Raw genomic sequence first — 20516 nt, forward strand, 5'->3', positions numbered from 1 at the left:
TGAATGACCATTTGTTAATATGGCTGTATCCAATTGTAATCAGGTTAAAAATGGTTATTCTGTTGAAAATATTGTGTCAAGTCACTATGATGTGGAAGTCCTGACAGCACAGAACCTGTAAATAATAGAACTTCATCAATCTACCCACATAAGGGAAAGAAAACCCCAAAGCTGAGCCTCCCAAACAAAAAAAATCCCCAGAAGTGGGAATTTGTTATGTCTTAGCAAGACTTGAGAGAAATTATGTTCAGACACAGGCTATGTATCTCTTTGGTTCCAATATTTACCATGTAATTTTCAGAAAATGAATCCTCCCAACATTTGCAAGTACATATTCTGGCAATGGAGACCTATTTCTGTTAAGTAACTAGGTATTTCTGTCAAAATAAGAACTTTTTTCTGTTGAAAAAAATAGGCATATAAAAATTGGCATTTAAGTTTTTAAGAAGTAATGTAGTTTTTGCTTTCCCTCTGGAAAGTCCTGACCCCAAGATTAATTATATCAAAATGAAAATGAACACTGAAGATCTACTGACAAGTACACTTTTAGAACTCTCTAAGAGGATGAGTGCTAAATTTTCCTATTTTTGCTGCCTTTTTTTTTTGTTTTAACCCTGAAGTTTTGGTAAGGAAATTGCAGTATCAAACAGGATATAAAAATGTGTTAAATTTACTTCATTAAAACTCAGAAAAGGCTAGGGTAGGATGTAACCAATGTAGACTTATAAAAAACATGAAGTCACACTGCTATATTTTATATTTTATTCAATTTTAATAGGGTTTCCATTATTAACTTTTAAAACAAAATGATTTCCAGTTTAAAAAACAATGCACTGACCACATAATTCCTTTTTTATTTTACACAGTTATACAAATATTCTAAATACACATTTTGTGTTCAAGATGATGGCAAATAAGATTAACTGTACAATACGTAAGGAAAGAAAATATTTTAAGCATATTTAGAAGCAATAGAAATGTCTATACAAAACAAGCAAATGGAATAAAATTTTTTATTTTTAAAGTATTGCAACAGGCCCACAGGTTTGTAACAAAAATGTCTTTGCACAGTTCCTCACAATGCCCCATTAATAGCTAAAGCAAGACAGCATTTTTTAAAAAATAATGTTGCAAAATGCTACACATGGTACTACTGTTTGCACAGTTTGATCAAAATAACGATCTACTTTGAGTCAAGCAAAACCTAGAGGAAATATACCAAACAACTTGAAAATCATTTGTATAAAAGTCATTGCACATTATTTTACTCAGTTGTTTGAAAAGTAAAAAAGTGTATTTACAAAATATTTTGCAGTCAAAATTATAAAGTGAATGGATATCTCGAAGTAACACGTCTTGATACAGACAGTTCAAGGAAAACACACGAATGGTTTTTCTTTAAGAGGTTTTCAGTGCTCCTTCCACTGGGAAGTAAACATGATCTACTCAAATGGATTTACAAGGTGGTACACGCACTGGAGCAAATCCAACACCTGCATTATAAAACAATGTTTAAAAGGTGACAGAACGAGGAATTTGTACATTGTAAGAAGTGCGCTATTCAGAGATCAACAAGTACATTTTAATTCGGTTAGCATAGAAGTCTTCATAGTCTTCAGATAACAGACAGACAGTGAATATCCTTGACTCGATCAAAGTTAAAAAGCACCATGCACAACAGTTTAGTGGTAAACACTGAAACAAATAGCACCTGTAGTTCTCTGATATTGACAATTTAAAACTGGTCTAATAATTGCCGGAGATATGGTGCCTTGGACAATTCTCTGTTTACTCGGGAGACTTTGAAAAGTACTGGGCAGTTCAGAGAAACACACGGGATGTGTCGATCAAAGCAACCTGTACAGTTCTTGCATATCTGAAAGCATAAGAGAAATACAAAAAATAACAGGAAAGTTTTTATGTGCACATGCAAACAACAAATTTCTATAATCCCTACTTTCTAGACTACCACAGATTACTGGCAGACATACATTATAGAAACTTTCATTAAGTTTAATCTCTTAGAAGCCTAGACTACCCTATGATGACACATTTCTAAAGGATACTATTTTGAAAACATAAGAGTACAAATTTCCCTAAGGATTCATTTAATTCCTAAGATTAACTTTCATTTACAATGGAATCCTATTAAAATCCACATAAACTACCCAATTACCAAAGAATGTCTCTTAAATGAACTATAAACACAATTTTTTCAAATTACCTAGACTATGTTATCATATGCCAATCATAAAAAAGTTATTCTTTTTCTTATTCCAGAAGAGAAAAGTCAGTATAAAAAAAAAATCAAATGTGAATTTGAAAGTAATGGTGCAGACCAGTGGTTCTTAACCCTGGCTAACAATGAGCTTAAAAATAAACAAATGCCCCATCCCAGACCCATAATGAGTCAGATTCTCTGGGCATGAAAGGCTAAGAATCTGTACTTCTTAAGGCTTCCCAGATGATCTGAATGTATAAGATCTGATCTTAAGGAAAGTAATAAATCATAAGGCAATTTTTAAAAAGAGAAGCATTATAATGTTTTATACAATGATCAGATTTTTAAAAATACTTAAAAGTCTCAAGTTGCATATACAGTTAAAAAAATTATAAAACATGAAGAACATAAAAAAATTAAAAAGATTTAAGTCTCTAATCCATCTTGAATTAATTTTCGTATAAGGAGTAAGGAAAGGATCCAGTTTCAGCTTTCTACTTATGGCTAGCCAATTTTCCTAGCACCATTTATTAAATAGGGAATCCTTTCCCCATTTCTTGTTTTTCTCAGGTTTGTCAAAGATCAGATGGCTGTAGATGTGTGGTATTATTTCTGAGGACTCTGTTCTGTTCCATTGGTCTATATCTCTGTTTTGGTACCAGTACCATGCTGTTTTGGTTACTGTAGCCTTGTAGTATAGTTTGAAGTCAGGTAGCGTGATGCCTACAGTTTTGTTCTTTTGACTTAGCATTGTCTTGGCAATGCTGGCTCTTTTTTGGTTCCATATGAACTTTAAAGCAGTTTTTTCCAATTCTGTGAAGAAACTCATTGGTAGCTTGATGGGGATGGCATTGAATCTATAAATAACCTTGGGCAGTATGGCCATTTTCATGATATTGATTCTTCCTATCCATGAGCATGGTATGTTCTTCCATTTGTTTGTGTCTTCTTTTATTTCACAGAGCAGTGGTTTGTAGTTCTCCTTGAAGAGGTCCTTTACATCCCTTGTAAGTTGGATTCCTAGATATTTGATTCTCTTTGAAGCAATTGTGAATGGAAGTTCATTCATGATTTGGCTCTCTGTTTGTCTGTTACTGGTGTATAACAATGCTTGTGATTTTTGCACATTAATTTTGTATCCTGAGACTTTGCTGAAGTTGCTTATCAGCTTAAGGAGATTTTGGGCTGAGACAATGAGGTTTTCTAAATATACAATCATGTCATCTGCAAACAGAAACAATTTGACTTCTTCTTTTCCTAACTGAATACCCTTGATTTCTTTCTCTTGCCTGATTGCCCTAGCCAGAACTTCCAACACTATGTTGAATAGGAGTGGTGAGAGAGGGCATCCCTGTCTTGTGCCCGTTTTCAAAGGGAATGCTTCCAGTTTTTGCCCATTCAGTATGATATTGGCTGTGGGTTTGTCATAAATAGCTCTTATTATTTTGAGATACGTTCCATCAATACCGAATTTATTGAGAGTTTTAGCGTGAAGGGCTGTTGAATTTTGTCAAAGGCCTTTTCTGCATCTATTGAGATAATCATGTGGTTTTTGTCTTTGGTTCTGTTTATATGCTGGATTACATTTATTGATTTGTGTATGTTGAACCAGCCTTGCATCCCAGGGATGAAGCCCACTTGATCATGGTGGGTAAGCTTTTTGATGTGCTGCTGGATTCGGTTTGCCAGTATTTTATTGAGGATTTTTGCATCGATGTTCATCAGGGATATTGGTCTAAAATTCTCTTTTTTTGTTGTGTCTCTGCCAGGCTTTGGTATCAGGATGATGTTGGCCTCATAAAATGAGTTAGGGAGGATTCCCTCTTTTTCTATTGATTGGAATAGTTTCAGAAGGAATGGTACCAGCTCCTCCTTGTACCTTTGGTAGAATTCAGCTGTGAATCCATCTGGTCCTGGACTTTTTTTGGTTGGTAGGCTATTAATTATTGCCTCAATTTCAGAGCCTGCTATTGGTCTATTCAGGGATTCAACTTCTTCCTGGTTAAGTCTTGGGAGAGTGTAAGTGTCCAGGAAATTATCCATTTCTTCTAGATTTTCTAGTTGATTTGTGTAGAGGTGTTTATAGTATTCTCTGATGGTAGTTTGTATTTCTGTGGGGTCGGTGGTGATATCCCCTTTAGAGACTTAAATGTTAGACCTAATACCATAAAAACCCTAGAAGAAAACCTAGGTAATACCATTCAGGACATAGGCATGGGCAAGGACTTCATGTCTAAAACACCAAAAGCAACGGCAACAAAAGCCAAAATTGACAAATGGGATCTAAGTAAACTAAAGAGCTTCTGCACAGCAAAAGAAACTACCATCAGAGTGAACAGGCAACCTATAGAATGGGAGAAAATTTTTTCAATCTGCTCATCTGACAAAGGGCTAATATCCAGAACCTACAAAGAACTCAAACAAATTTACAAGAAAAAAACAAACAACCTCATCAAAAAGTGGGCAAAGGATATGAACAGACATTTCTCAAAAGAAGACATGCATACAGCCAACAGACACATGAAAAAATGCTCGTCATCACTGGCCATCAGAGAAATGCAAATCAAAACCACAATGAGATACCATCTCACACCAGTTAGAATAGCAATCATTAAAAAGTCAGGAAACAACAGGTGCTGCAGAGGATGTGGAGAAATAGGAACACTTTTACACTGTTGGTGGGATTGTAAACTAGTTCAACCATTATGGAAAACAGTATGGCGATTCCTCAAGGATCTAGAACTAGAAGTACCATATGACCCAGCCATCCCATTACTGGGTATATACCCAAAGGATTATAAATCACGCTGCTATAAAGACACATGCACACGTATGTTCATTGCAGCATTATTCACAATAGCAAAGACTTGGAATCAATCCAAATGTCTATCAGTGACAGACTGGATTAAGAAAACGTGGCACATATACACCATGGAATACTATGCAGCCATAAAAAAGGATGAATTTGTGTCCTTTGTAGGGACATGGATGCAGCTGGAAACCATCATTCTCAGCAAACTATCGCAAGAATAGAAAACCAAACACTGCATGTTCTCACTCATAGGTGGGAACTGAACAATGAGATCACTTGGACTCGGGAAGGGGAGCATCACACACCGGGGCCTATTATGGGGTGGGGGGAGGGGGGAGGGATTGCATTGGGAATTATACCTGATGTAAATGATGAGTTGATGGCTGCTGACGAGTTGATGGGTGCAGCACACCAACATGGCACAAGTATACATATGTAACAAACCTGCACGTTATGCACCTGTACCCTATAACTTAAAGTATAATAAATAAAAAAAAAAAAAAAAAAAAAAGAATGCCAGTGAGGACTCCAAAGGTTAAGAAAATGCAGGCCGACTTTTCCCCTGAATAGTGTAGACAAGTGATTTTAAAAAGCAATACCAAATGGCAGCAACTACTCTGGATTGCCTTTTAAGAGAAATCAAATACGCTCTAGTGAATTCTTTGATCTATATTTATCAAAGGGTTTCAGTTTCAGAGATGGCTCACAGGCCAATGAATTTTTGTTCTTTGCCCCAGTTATCTTCCAGTCAAGGGAAGGGCACATGTTTTCTAAGGAGACTGGTTACTGTATCCAATATGATGATATTGTCACAAGCAGACTGCTTAGAAACATGTGCTTCAGTATGCTCCATGAAGACTGAGTATGCTGCTCTATGATGAAGCCTTTGCTAATTAGATCTCTGCCAAGAGACTCAAATCTATTCCCAAATATAGAATTTCTGTATTACAGCTCTATGAATTGCAGTTACATTCAGGTGCCAGGACAAACTGATAAATATTTAAGCTCTTTCTGTGCTTGTCTGATAAATAAGCCAGGATGGAATTACTTGACGCACTAAATTTAACTCAGTGTTTAGTTTCAAGATCCTTTACTGGTGGTTTAAACCCTGAGCAATTATAGCTTGATTCAGGCTTACATTTAAAACCTTAAATGCCTCAACCCGGACATCTACTTTGTAGCTCATAGGGAGGCAGGCACTTAAAAAAATACCTGCTTTAATCTTTAAATAAGAAAGCCAAAGGATAGTAAAAAGAATAAACAAAATTCAGTCAAGGCTGGGCACAGTGGCTCATGCCTGTAATCCTAGCACTTTGGGAGGCGGAAGCAAGTGGATCACCTGAGGTCAGGAGTTTGAGATCAGCCTGGCCAACACTGTGAAATCGTCTCCACTAAAAATACAAAAATTAGCTGGGCGTGGTGGTGCACGCCTGTAATCCCAGCTACTCAGGAGGCTGAGGCAGGACAATCTCTTGAACCTGGGAGGCAGAGGTTGCAGTGAGCCAAGATTGCACCACTGCACCCCAGTCTGGGCAACAGAGTGAGACTTTGTCTCAAAAAATATTTTTCAGTCAGATGCTTACTTCATTTGCTTTCATTCTTTCATGTTTATGATTAAGTGCTTAGGTGATGAATTTTTCTCTGCGATCTGCCATCTAGAATCTGATTTGCAGTGTTTTCATTTTGTTTAACAGAATGTGCAAGTGGAAAGTTCACTTTGTTTTGTTAGTTTGTAATTACCATTTTTACAGCATTGTATTGTATTACATTCATTTGTAATATTTCTACTTTTTGAAGTGTATTGAGGCTTTTCTTTCCTTTTTTTTTTTTGAGATGGAGTCTCACTCTGTTGCCCAGGCTGTAGTGCAGTGGCATGATCTCAGATCACTGCAACCTCTGCTTCCCAGGTTCAAGCGATTCTCCTGTCTCAGCCTCCTAAGTAGTAGCTGGGATTGTAGGTGCCTGCCACCATGCCTGGCTAATTTTTAATTTTTATTATTTTAATTTTATTATTTTTGAAATAGAGTCTTACTCTGTTGCCCAGGCTGGAGTGCAGTGGCACAATCTCGGCTCACTGTAACCTCTGCCTCCCTGGCTCAAGTGATTCTCCTACCTCAGCCTCCCAAGTAGCTGGGATTATAGGTGCCTGCCACCACGCCCTGTTAATTTTTGTATTTTCAGTAGAGATGGGGTTTTGCCATGTTGGCCATGCTAGTCTCAAACTCCTGACCTCAAGTGATCCTCCTGCCTCGGCCTCCCAAAGTGCTGGGATTTTAGGCATGAGCCACAATGCCCTGCCGAGGGTTTCTTTAAACTATGACTTTTTTTTTTTTTTTGAGATGGAGACTTGCTCTGTCACCCAGGCTGGAGTTTGGTGGTGTGATCTTGGCTGGCTGCAGCCTCCACCTCCCGGGTTCAAGTGATTTTCCTGCCTCAGCCTCCTGAGTAGTTGGGAGTATAAGGCTCGTGCCACCATGCCTGGCTAATTTTTGTATTTTTTAGTAGAGTTGGGGTTTCTCCATGTTGGTCAAATGCCTCAAACTCCTGACCTCAGGTGATCTACCTGCCTTGGCCTCCTAAAGTGTGGGGATTACAGGCAAGAGCCATCGCGCCTGGCCAGATACGGTCTTTTTAAAAACATTCTAGAAATACTTAAGAAGTATATTTTTTGGTACTGGGTTACAGAGTTTGACATATAATCACAAGGTCTGACCTACAATGTTTAGAATTTCCATAATTTCACATTTCTGACCACTTGATTGGTCTTGGATTGAGAATGATGTAAAATCTCCTGTTTGGATGTGTTTCTAATTCTCATTACATCTCTAGTAATTTCTGCATCATTAAAAATTTCTACAAATTAGTGCATGGGAGACATTCATTTGAACATTCTTGAAAAACACCTCAAATTAAAATAGCTCTTGAAAGATGACAACCATCATTATTTATAAATAGCATCGCTTTTTTAAAATTTTATTTTTAGATCCTAGGGTACACATATAGGTTTGTTACATGGGTATACTGTATGATGCTGAGGCTTGAGCTTCTAATGATCCTGTTGCCCATGCGGTAAATGTAGTACCCGACAAGTGGTTTTTCAACTTTTCCTCTCCCCACCCCCCTTTTTGGAATCCCTAGTGTTTATCGTTCCCATTTTTATGTCCATGAGTACCCAATGTTTATTATATGTGAGAACTTATATGTGAGAACATGCGGTATTTGATTTTCTGTTTCTGAGTCAATTTGCTTCAGATAATGGCCTCAGCTGCATCCATGTTGCTGCAAAGGACATGACTTTTTTTTTTTTTGAGACAGTTTTGTTCTTGTTGCCCAGGCTGGAATGCAATGCTGCGATCTCAGCTCACTGCAACCTCTGCCTCCCGGGTTCAAGTGATTCTCCTGCCTCAGCCTCCTGAGTAGCTGGGATTACAGACATGTGCCACCATGCCTGGCTAATTGTGTCTTTTTAGTAGAGATGAGGTTTCTCCATATTTGTGAGGCTGGTCTCAAACTCCTGACCTCAAGTGATCCGCCTGCCTTGGCCTCCCAAAGTGCTGGGATTTACAGGCATGAGCCCACCACCACGCCTGGCTGATTTTGTTCTTTTTTTTTTTTATGGCTGTGGCATCACTTTCTTTTAAACTGTATTTTTATAAGAAATAAGATGGCCGGGCATGGTGGTTCATGCCTGTAATCCCAGCCCTTGGGCGGCTGAAGCAGGAGGACTGCTTGAGTCCAAGAGTTTGAGACCAGCCTGGGCAACATAGTGAGACCCCATGTCTAAAAAAAAATTAAAAAAGTAGTCAAACATGGTGGGATATGCCTGTAGTCCCAGCTACTTGGGAGGCTGAACTGGGAGGATCATGTGAGCCCAGGAGGTTGAGGCTGCAGTGAGCTGTGATCATGCCATTGCACTTCAGTCTGGGTGACAAAGTGAGACTCTGCCTTAAAAAATAAAATAAAAATAAATAAATACAAAGAAAAAAGAATGAACACCTAATGTTGAAGAAGGATGGGCTCTGGGTAAATTGATGGCACCAAGTAGTGATGTGTTTGTCACTGAGTGCAGAAACAACATAAGAAAGTCTAGGAAAAAAAGGACCATTTAACAGCCTGACCTTAGCAGAGCTCTGGAGGTCCTGCTCTCACCTAGGCCTCATACTAGGATCTAACAAGGGAATTTTCTATGAGAGTTGGCTGCTGCCATCAGGACTGAAGTCTATAAAATAAGTAGAAGCTGGGAGCACCCAGTGACTTCAGTGGTTGTACTGACTAGAACCACAAAACTGGTACAAAATGGCTGAAAAGTTGGGTTGGTAATAGCTCCAGTGATATATTCCTTCTTTAATCATGCATTAAGTAGGAACTTGTTCATACACTCAATAAATATTTACAGACCAGCCCCATGGACTTGGCTATATGCTAGGCATAACTGACTTGACAGTGAAAGAACAGGGCCTCTGTCCTCACTGGCTCATTTGCTATTTAGTGAGGAAGACAGACGAACCCCAAATCACAGTAAAGCAGAGGAGATTATGGCAGGAGTCTGCTGCAGGGAAGGCTTCACCCAGTGTAGGGGTTTCAGCTAATTCCTCAGATGATGCAGGGTGGGGTGGGATGGGTGAAGTGTTCCTGGCAGAAGGAGCAGGGTGTTTAAAGGCCAGGAGGAGACAGCGAGGAGCATTCATAGACCTAAGAGAAGTTCAGTGTGGTATGGGTGGAGGTAGACAGAGTGTGACACAGAGAAGAGCAAGAAATGGTGACAGAGGGATAGCAGGTAGGGATAGAATGGAGATGACTTATCAGCCACAATAATGAGTAATGATTTTATTGGGGGGTGTGAGGTGGCCAATTTTTCTTTAGATTTAATTCAACTTACTTCGAGATGTTTGTTGTTTATTTCTGCTAGAATTCCCATACTTTAAAAATCATCCTTGCATTTTACGTCTATATCCCACCTCAGCCACTTATCAGCACTATAACATGCAAATCACTTAAACTCTTTGTGTCAGTTTACTCACCTGTAAGGGTGCCTAGAACAGTCTCTGGCACACAGTATGACTCAATCATGCCATTAATCATCTGTCTGGACTCACAGAATTGTAAACCTTCCAAGTTTACTAGCAAGCAATTCTCTAAGACAACTAGGTATTTTCCTTTAAAGAATGGTAAGCACTAATAGAGCAACTGAGAGTTTTCCTTCTTTTTAATACTGTACATTGAGTATCCCTTATTTGAAATGCTTAAGACCAGAAGTGTCTCAGATTTCAAATTTTTTCAGGTTTTGGAATAAGTGCATTCATTATACTTACTGGTTGAGTATCATTAATCTGAAAATTTGAACTCTGAAATGCTCTGATGAGCATTCCCTTTGGGAGTCACATTGGTGCTCAAAAACTTTCAGATTTTGGAGCATTTTGAATTTTGATTTTTTTCAGTTAGTGATGCTCAACCTGTATTATAAAAGAAATTGGAAGGATGGCCATTCTTCTTGTAGCTATGAAGAAACACAATACACTATTCCACTGAAAAAAAGTTATAAAACAAATTAAACCATTATTAATAGTTTAATTATATTTTTGAGATTTTTACGAAGTTTATCATTTAGACTCTTCATTTCACTTTACATACCAGTTTCATATCTCATACTGTAATTCAAGAGTTGACTATATCTTCCTGTAAGATCAGACTGCTTGTGATTCCAGGCCTATGGAACAAAACTGTACCTTTACAAGTTGCTCCTGTTTACGTTCCAACTCCCGGATTTCTTGGTTGAGGATGACTGCAACATGCTGAGGTTGGCTCCGACATTTACTACAGATGCCATGCTGAGTTAGGTCATCACACACAGGACAGTGTAAGGTAGTAAAATATTGTGAAATAGTGCCTTTCCGCCCTTCAGGTTCACTTCGCGAGGAGTTGGTAGCTTTATGGATCTATAAAAACATCCATTCAGAAGTAAGTCTGAGTCAGTTTCACAGCAGAGCTGTTATTTTCATGCTAATTACAGGTTTACTCAGGCATTATTTCATTCATTCATTCATTCATTCACTTACTCATTGGACAAATGTTGAGTAGCTACTATGTGCCAGACACTGTTCCAGACACTGGAGCTACAGAAATGAATGAAGTCCTTGCTTGCATGGAACTTACATCTTATTATCAGATACATTTTTTTTAATTACTATAATTTAAGTTCTAGGGTACATGTGCATAACATGCAGGTTACATAGGTATACATGTGCCATGCTGGTTTGCTGCACCCATCAACTCATTATTTACATTAGGTATTTCTCCTAATGCTATCCCTCCCCTAGTCTCCCACCCCTCGACAGGCCCTGGTGTGTGATGTTCCCCGCCCTGTGTCCAAGTGTTCTCGTTGTTCAATTCCCACCTATCAGTGAGAATAGGTGGTGTTTAGTTTTCTGTCCTTGTGATAGTTTGCTGAATGATGGTTTCCAGCTTCAACCATGTCCCTGCAAAGGACATGAACTCATCCTTTTTTACAGCTGCATAGGATTCCATGGTGTATATGTGCCACATTTTCTTAATCTAGTCTATCATTGATGGACATTTGGGTTGGTTCCAAGTCTTTGCTATTGTGAATAGTGCCGCAATAAATCACTTTGTAAGAAAGTTATTAGGTTAGCCTCTTACAAATGTCATTGGGTTAACATTCTTGCTGGTGATGAAATGAACATTAGTAATAAAGAATATGAATTTCCTGTGTTAGAGCCAGGATATGTGCTTAGAACACTTACAGTAACATACAGGTGGGCAAGATCATCTAATACGAAGCCTATTTTATAATAAAGTGTTGAATATCTCATGGAATTTATTGGATACTGTACTGAAAATGAAAAACAGAATGGTTGTATGGGTACTTGAACTATGGTTTCTACTGAATGCATATTATTTTTGCACCATCATAAAGTAGGAAAATCTTAAGTTGAACCATCATAAGTTGGAGAACAACTACAATGCTATTTTACCATTGCAGTAATTCTGGTTTCTTCAGGACTGTGTCTAGTGTGTCTAGATACTAAATCCTACACTTTTCTTAGACATTCATTTCGAAGGAATTTTTGCTGTCCATTTATTTTCCATTAACTGGTTTATTCTACGTTATTTTGTGGCTGTTCACCATTGAAACTGTGGGATTTATTTTAATATTTCTATAATTTGGACAACTTGACAGAAGCTAGGAATGTGTTTATAGAATACTTAAAAGTTTCTCTTTTAGGAAACCAGAAGAGCGTGGCATCTTTGCCAGTTTAGGATAGAGGATCTGCTTTGCTCTCATAGTGAAACAGGAAAGGTTCCCTTGTTCCCTTCGCAGGGTGTGCGACAGGGGGAATGGCTTGCTTTTTTAGTGTCCCACTGCTCAAACCTCTAGGGAAGCATACAGATGGGCAGGTTGTGGGGCTCTGGCCCCACGGCAGTGTCTAGGGGTGAATGTTTGCAGCTGAAGCCCCAGTGGGTGTGTGTTACAGGGTACTCTTTTAGTTTGCTGTCTATAGGCGGCTTGTGTTAACCAGCTCAATCAGACCCTCTAGCTTGTCTCAAAGATGGAGGGCTTTCTGTATCCCGGGTTCTTGCCTTGGTGTACCAGAAGAATCTGATCACCCATGGGCTTGGAGTACAATGTTTTATTGAGTGGAAGTAGCTCTCATGTGATGGTGGAATCAGAAGGGAGATGGTTTTCCCCTGGGGTTGGGCTGCTAGGTGACCCCGTCTCTTCTCCGACTGCCCTGGCCAAACTCCACCTCGTTCTGCCGGTCAATGGCCTGCCAGCATGCCAGTGCCTCTCAGTGTGCTGTTCTGCTGGCATGCTCCTCTTGACAACCAGCCACTTGGGTCTTCCACCGAAGTGTTCCTCACGACGTCCAGCCGCTTGTGTGTCTGCCCACTAGGGTCTTGGGTTTTTATTGGCCCAGGACTGGGGCGTGGCGGGCCAAGGTGGTCTTGGAAAATACAACATTTGGGCATGAAAGCAGGAGCGCCTATCCTCACCTAGGTCCGTGGGGGTGGAGCCCTGGCCAGGGACCCACCTTTCTCTACCCAGCACTTCGCTTCTCCCTATTCGTATCATTAAACGGGACCACACTCTTCCCTTCCCAGCACTCCCATATCAATAGCACAAAAAATCTTTAGTTCTACTGAAAATTTGGAGTGAAATCTCTCCATAGTTAGAGTACACATACTATTTGGTAAGCTTACCCTTGGTAATTCATGATACCAGCTGAAGACATCAATACCAATAAGTGAGAAGATTCTTGCTAAGGGTGGAAGGATTTGCTTGGTAATATAGTAAGTGGCATTCAGTCTCAGAGTTGGGTCCTGCAGGACTTCCACTGGGCGCCTTACAAGCTGGATAAGTGGTACTCCGGGGGTCCCATAAATGATGACGTATGGCACTCGCTCACCAACTTGAGGCTCAGAGCGCCGGTCATAAGCCAGCATTTTCCTATTCAAATTCAAAAAAAAAAAAAAAAAAACACCACACTCAAATACTGTCACGGAAGCCATCTGTCTCGCAAATTAAGTCAGAATTAAACAACAATAAAACAATGAAAAAGCTACAAAAGACACTTTCAAAACATAATTACTATTTGAGAATAATATACATTTTGCTTAGTTGACACCAATATAGATATGCTACAGGAGTTTAAAAATTACTCCATAAATCATTGTTACCTGGAAAATAATGAGTTGGCAGATATCAACTAGCTTAAGATGTACTTTAGGTGGGAGTGGTGGCTCATGCCTGTAATCCTAGCATTTTGGGAGGCCAAGGATCGCCTGAGCCCAGGAGTTTGAGACCAGCTTGGGCAACACAGTGAGATCCCCATCTCCACAAAAAAATTAGCCACCATAATGGTGCACACCTGTTATCCCAGCTACTTAGGAGGCCAACATGGGAGGATCGCTTGAGCCTGGGAGGTCAAGGCTGCAGTGAGCTGTGATTGCACCACTTCTTTCCAGCCTAGGTGACGGAGTGAGACCCTGCCTCCGGGGGCGGGAAAAAGATGTATTTTATCCCCTAAGAATAAGAACTATCATAAATCTACCATGAAAGATAAGAGAAAATTTATCCAGTTAATCTGATTCCAATATGATACCATCTAAATGCTTTGGCAGAACAATATTAAGGACTACCTAATCATTTTGATGTACGAAAAACAAATGAATCAAGCACTGTGTCACAATTTCTTTGCATAAGTTTCTGAAGGAAAGCCCAAAAGAGGATTTCCTCTTCACACCTTACAAAGTATGAGGGAGTATTCACTAACCTTCAGTGAGGCTTCATGTGCGCAGGTAAAGAAACAATTGTACTCTAGACCTGTGCAGAATCCCAGGACTATCCTGGCAAGGTACTGAGGGTATCATTACCTCGTAAGTTCAAGGGCTGGCACACAAGCTCCTGGTTTATAAGAAAAACTTCCTCTGTATTCCTTGGCAAAGATAAAGTCTTGTATGTTGGCCTTTCCTTCCAGAAGCTTCATACATTGTCGCTGAACATACTGTTTAATTAGACTTATATCTCTTGTTTCAAATAGCAGCTTTAGAGAACGCTCAAGTATCTTAAAACAAAACAGATATGCAAGTAAAGATAAAATATCTCCTAGTATGTTTCACCATTGTTATTATACTTTCAATTATGTAACTACTGGGTAACTTGCTAACCTCCCTAAATAATCTCTTACTTACAATGATAGAATAATAAAAATTATTAAAAATTGAAAGTTATTTGAGACTTTATAGAGCTTGCTATTTCTAAAAACAGAATATCATGTAGTTTGAGGAAAATCACGTAGAATGACATGCAGATAAACATTTGCTATGTGATAAGCAACATAAAACATGCAATTTTTTTTAATAGTCAAAGCACTCTAGGTACAAGAAACCAGACACGAGCTCACATATTGGTTTTTTATTTACCAGTATAGAAAGGGTCCTGATTAAGTCACAGGCAGCACAGAGAAGTTTAAAGATTACCAGGCAGTCAAATCCAAATCAGCCTTTTTGACTTTTTATGGTGTTGATAAATAACTGTGACAGAATTTTCTGTGTTGGAAATTTCTACTAGGAAATAACCAACATGCAGTGGATTTATGTAAGCAGATTAATTTTTTTTTCCCCCCGAGATGGAGTCTTGCTTTGTCACTCAGGCTGAAGTGCAATGGCATGATCTCAGCTCACTGCAACCTCTGCCTCTCGGGTTCAAGCAATTCTCCTGCCTCAGCCTCCTGAGTAGCTGGGACTACAGGTGCATGCCACCACACCCGGCTACTTTTTTGTTTTAGTAGAGATGGGGTTTCACAGTGTTAGCCAGGATGGTCTCGATCTCCTGACCTCGTGATCCGCCCGCCTCGGCCTCCCAAAGTGCTGGGATTATAGGCCAAGTAGATTAAATTTAAGTTAATTCTAGGTGAAAGCTCTGTGTCTTATTCTGAATACTGGAACCAATGGATATTTATACAATAATCTTGTTAATTTAGCTTGGGTGCAATTCTGCCTACAGAGAAAGAAGGTACTGGATTATATCTCTTCCAGAAATAGTGCTGAAAAAAATCCCAAATTCACATATTATATATATGACATAATACATTGATAATATTCAATCCATTATGCTTTTAATGCTCTCACAAAATAGTATATAGAGTGCTATTCCCATTTATACCATTTATTTTTGTTTTGCTACAGGAGTCTAGGCCCAAGTAAAGAAAAAGTCAAACTACCATGGTTATTATGGTTGAGAAATTTGAGTAATTTATAGCTAATTGTTTGGAAATCTTCCTAATTTGCATTTGATAATCCAAATAAGTGAAAGTTCAGTTAATCTGGAATAGCTTATGTTACTTATGCAATCTCTCTGTTTCTCTTTTTTTTTATTTTGATGGAGTCTCACTCTGTTGTCCAGGCTGGAGTGCAGTGTTGTGATCTTGGCTCTCTGCAGCCTCTGCCTCCCAGGTTCAAGTAATTCTCACGCCTCGGTCTCCCGAGTAGCTAGGATTATAGGCATGTGCCACCACACCTGGGTAATTTTTGTATTTTTAGTACAGATGGGGTTTCACTATGTTTGCCAGGCTGATCTCGAACTCCCGACCTCAAGTGATCTGCCTGCCTTGGCCTCCCAAAGTGCTGGGATTACAGGTGTGGGCCACCACACCGGGTCTGTTTCTCTTGTTTATCCTGCTCTGCTTTTGGGAGTTGTTACAATATGACATATATGATCTCCAGGCAATAGGCAGGAAACTCTCATGTACTGCTTTTTAGTAATTTTGATAAAACATAAGGTATGGGGGGAAGTCAGAAACTTAAGTACTAAAATCAAATAAATTGTTTTTATTATAAATAAAATTCTATCTACTCAGGAGGCTGAGGCAGAAAGATTGCTTGAACCCAGGAGGTCAAGGCTGTAGGGAGCCAGGATTGGACTACTGTACTCCAGCCTGGGTGACAAAGTGAGACCGTGTCTCAAACAAACAAAACCAAAACAAAATATTACAAATAAAATTCTCAAAATTAATGCAGTTTCTTCTATACTTATATATAATTATACAGGCTATAGTTCCTTCACCTAGATGTATGTTTCAGGATAGTTACATTTGCACCAGATACTTTAGCCGCTTCTTTCTCACAGATGATGACAAGACAGATAAACCTTACCTTAGAAACAGCAGGGCAGGAATCTCTTCTGACTGTTTCTATTCCTTTTGCATCAAATACTGGGTCCTTCTGATCCAGTGTTTCATACATGTAACCCACATACCTCTTTTTTGTTTGTAAAACACAGGGCAAATATACCTGTGGTAAAATTAATAAAATGCCTCTTAATAACCATTTTTCCCCCACCAAGAATATTTTATTTTTATGTCTCTGTGCTTTCTTTAGTCAAATATCCATTATTAAAAAAATTCTAAATATGACTTAGGGCCCAACAAATTCATGATATAAGACGTGGGAGCAAAATGAATTGTCTTTAAGTTGTTACCACTTGCTCACTCCTTTTCTTGCACTACCAATTTTCTTTTGCACTACCAGTTTTGTTTATTTGCTAAATAAAGTATAAACACTTTAGCTTGGCATTCAAGACAGTCTATAGTCTGGTCTCAACTTTATTTTTCCAGATCTCCTGCTACCCTGTATTTCCATACTGTGCTTTTCCAATTCCATACATGCCATTTTCTTCTGTTCAGAATGATTGCAGCCCCATGTCTGCCAACTGAAATTCTAACCATTTTTCAAGACATAACCATTTTTCAAGACACATTTCATCGTTACTTCCTATATGGAGTCTCTCTTTCCAGCCCAGGAGGACACAATTCCTCCTTTCCTTTGTGCTCTCACAGTGTTTAAGCAGACGAAGGTAAGTGAAAAAGAATTGAAAGTCCTTGTGGTAAACTTTGTTTTGCAAAGAAAGAATTTATCTTCCATCCTATGTGGTCTTGTTCCATTGTGACTTTGTCACTCTTCCTATTAATAGTGGGGTCTATGTTCACTCCCTTTAAATCCAGAGAGGTGTGTGACACTGTGACTTTGAGCCTGGGTCATAAAAAACAAAGCAGCTTTTGTCTGTTTCTCTTTGGGATGTTCACACCTAGAACCCAACCCTCATGTTGTGAGGGAAAACAAGCAGACCCGGTGAGAGGCCACTGGTAGGTGTTCTGGCTGATGTCCCAACTAGCAGCCAGCATCAATCAACAGACATGATTGGTAAGCAAGCTTCAGATGGTTTCAGCCTTTTGCTGTTGGTTGGGTTACCCCTAACCCCTAACAGTCTTCTCAGCTGAGGACCTAGACATTGTGCAGCAGGGAAAAGCCATTCCAGTTGCACCCTGTCTGAATTCCTGAGCCATAAAATCTGTGAGCAGAATGAAATGTTTGCTGTTTTACACCATTAAGTTTGGGGTGATCTGTTACACAATAATAGTTACTGGAACAAAGTTTTCATTTCCTTACATATATACATTACTAAACAAATTTTGGGAAAATTATACAAAAGAGAAAATACTTAAAATGTAATTTTTTTTTTTTTTTTTTAAGACAGGGTCTTACTTTGTTCCCCAGGCTGGAGTGCACTGGCCAATCACAGTTCACTGTAACCTTGAACACCTGGGCTCCAGTGATCCTCCCACTTCAGCCTCTGGAATAGCTGGGACTACAGGTGTGTGCCACTACGCCTGGTTAACTTTTTAATTTTTGTAGAGATGGGGTCTGGCTATGTTGTCCAGGCTGGTGTCAAACTCCTGGTCTCAAGCAACCCTCCTGCTTTGGCCTCCCAAGGCCACAGCAGGATTACAGACATGAGCCACTACATTTGGCCCAAATTTAACACTTTAATAGACCTATATACTGTCAGTGATCCTGAAAATGTACTGAACAAATCAGAGGTCTCTAGAACACATGTGAGTTTTATATGTGGTTACTAATATTACATTCCTCTTACCTTTTCAAACTTCAATTTCACTGGTTTAGGATTGGTAGCAGTTACAGCTTCAGCAATTTCCTGACCAATCTTAAAAGACTGCTCCTTAGTGGCTCCTTTCAGTAGCACAAACATACTAAGGGGATTAAAAATAAGGTAATGAGGAAGTCATTACAACAAAAATTTTATCAAGAGTAACTCTCCTGGCTATGACTCTGTCTAATGCCAAAGAAAACTCCCTTTCTCCTATTTACTCTTTCTTAAGATGCTTCCTATGTAAGCTTTCCTGTTTTATTACTTTCCATGTGTACTCATATCTTGTTACAAATCTTTTAAGACATCCAATATTTCTAACTTAGCTACACACAGAGCAGCTCAGATATCCCAGTAGTCAAGAAAGTCCTGGATCATCCCTGGACATTTAAGGCTTTGTGTGGTACACAAGGGGTCACTAACCCCGAGGCGGCAGACTGATACCAGTCAGTCTGTGATCAGTGGCAGATGAGACAGATCAGTGGCAGCATCAGATTCTCATAGGAGCATGAACCCTATTGTGAACTGCGCACAAGTGAAGAATCTAGGTTGTGTGCACCTTATGAGAATCTAATGCCTGATGATCTGAGGTGGAATAGTTTCATCCCCAAACCACCCAGTCTGCGGAAAAATTGTCTTCCATGAAACCGATCCCTGGTGCTCAAAAGGTTGGGGACCACTGTGGTCCAGGCACAGTGGCTCACGCCTGTAATCCCAGCACTTTGGGAGGCCAAGGCAGTGGATCATCTGAGGTCAGGCGTTTGAGACCAACCTGACCAACATAGTGAAACCCCATCTCTACTAAAATATAAAAATTAGCCAGGCATGGTGGCATATGCCTATAATCCCAGCAATTTGGGAGGCTGAGGCAGGAGAATCGCTTGAGTCTGGGAGGCAGAGGTTGCAGTGAACTGAGATTACACTACTGCACTGCAGCCTGGGACTCCATCTCAAAAAAAAAAAAAAAAAGGTTGGGGACTACTGTGGTACATAGCTAAGTACATCACAAAATAAGAGACTGTGTGATTGTAAGAAAATAGAAGATGTACTTGTGATATGGGAGAAGTTTCCTTAAGGCCAGAACCACTCAACTTAAAAAAGACAGACATTGGGCCGGGCGCGGTGGCTCATGCCTGTTATCCCAGCACTTTGGGAGGCCGAGGCGGGCAGATCACGAGGTCAGGAGATCGAGACCATCATCCTGGCTAACACAGTGAAACCCCGTCTCTACAAAAAAAAAAAAAAAAAAAAAAAAGAAAAGAAAAAAAAATTAGCTAGGCATGGGGGCGGGCACCTGTAGTTCCAGCTACTCCAGAGGCTGAGGCAGGAGAATGGCATGAACCTGGGAGGCGGAGCTTGCAGTGAGCTGAGATTGCACCACTGCACTCTAGCCTGGGTGAGAGCAAGACTCAGTCTCAAAAAAAAAAAAAAAAAAGAAAAAAGACAGACATTGGCTGGGCGCTGTGGCTCACACCTGTAATCCCAGCACTTTGGGAGGCTGAGGCGGGTGGATCACCTGAGGTCAGGATTTTGAGACTAGCCTGGCCAACATGGTGAAACCCCATCTCCACTAAAAAAATACAAAAATTAGCCGACGTGGTGGTGAGACAGAGTGAGACTCTGTCTCAAAAAACAAAACAAAACAAAACAAAACAAAAAACAACAAAAAAGACATATATTCTGTAATGTATGTTAACTGAAAAACAGTTAAAAAACATAAAAAGACACAAGGAAGAAAATCAACATCTGTAATCATGTCGTACAGAAAAAAGACATTATAAACACGTTGTGTATATCTGTAAATCTTTTCATTTGCTATAATGGATATTATTTGGTAATGAATAATATTGTATTATATGAATAAAAAATACCAATACAAAATATACTCAAAATACCAATACTAAATATACTCAAAAATAACTGACAAAATGCATATTTTTTTCTATTTCAGTATATACTACAATCTGACCACCAACAGAAGTAATGATTAATATTCAAGTAAACTAGACTATAAAATT

General features: G+C 39.3%; 1 protein-coding gene across 3 annotated transcripts in view; it reads right to left on the reverse strand.

Moving 5' to 3' along the window:
• Nucleotides 1–750: 750 nt before the first annotated feature.
• The window catches only part of REV3L (REV3 like, DNA directed polymerase zeta catalytic subunit), a 186681-nt gene continuing 166915 nt past the window's right edge, over nucleotides 751–20516 (reverse strand). For 2 of the 3 annotated variants that reach the window (XM_010371650.2, XM_030929595.1), the window contains 6 exons: nucleotides 18487–18601; nucleotides 16707–16844; nucleotides 14427–14617; nucleotides 13254–13500; nucleotides 10760–10969; nucleotides 751–1876 (listed from right to left, as the gene is read on the reverse strand). In XM_010371650.2, the coding sequence (XP_010369952.2) occupies nucleotides 1736–1876; nucleotides 10760–10969; nucleotides 13254–13500; nucleotides 14427–14617; nucleotides 16707–16844; nucleotides 18487–18601 (1042 nt within the window). In that variant the 3' untranslated portion in view covers nucleotides 751–1735. The remainder of the gene's footprint in view (nucleotides 1877–10759; nucleotides 10970–13253; nucleotides 13501–14426; nucleotides 14618–16706; nucleotides 16845–18486; nucleotides 18602–20516) is intronic. The other variant, XM_030929596.1, reaches the window with a different exon arrangement.

This window comes from Rhinopithecus roxellana, chromosome 4, assembly GCF_007565055.1.
Source record: "Rhinopithecus roxellana isolate Shanxi Qingling chromosome 4, ASM756505v1, whole genome shotgun sequence".
In the NCBI taxonomy this organism is placed as follows: Eukaryota; Metazoa; Chordata; class Mammalia; order Primates; family Cercopithecidae; genus Rhinopithecus; species Rhinopithecus roxellana.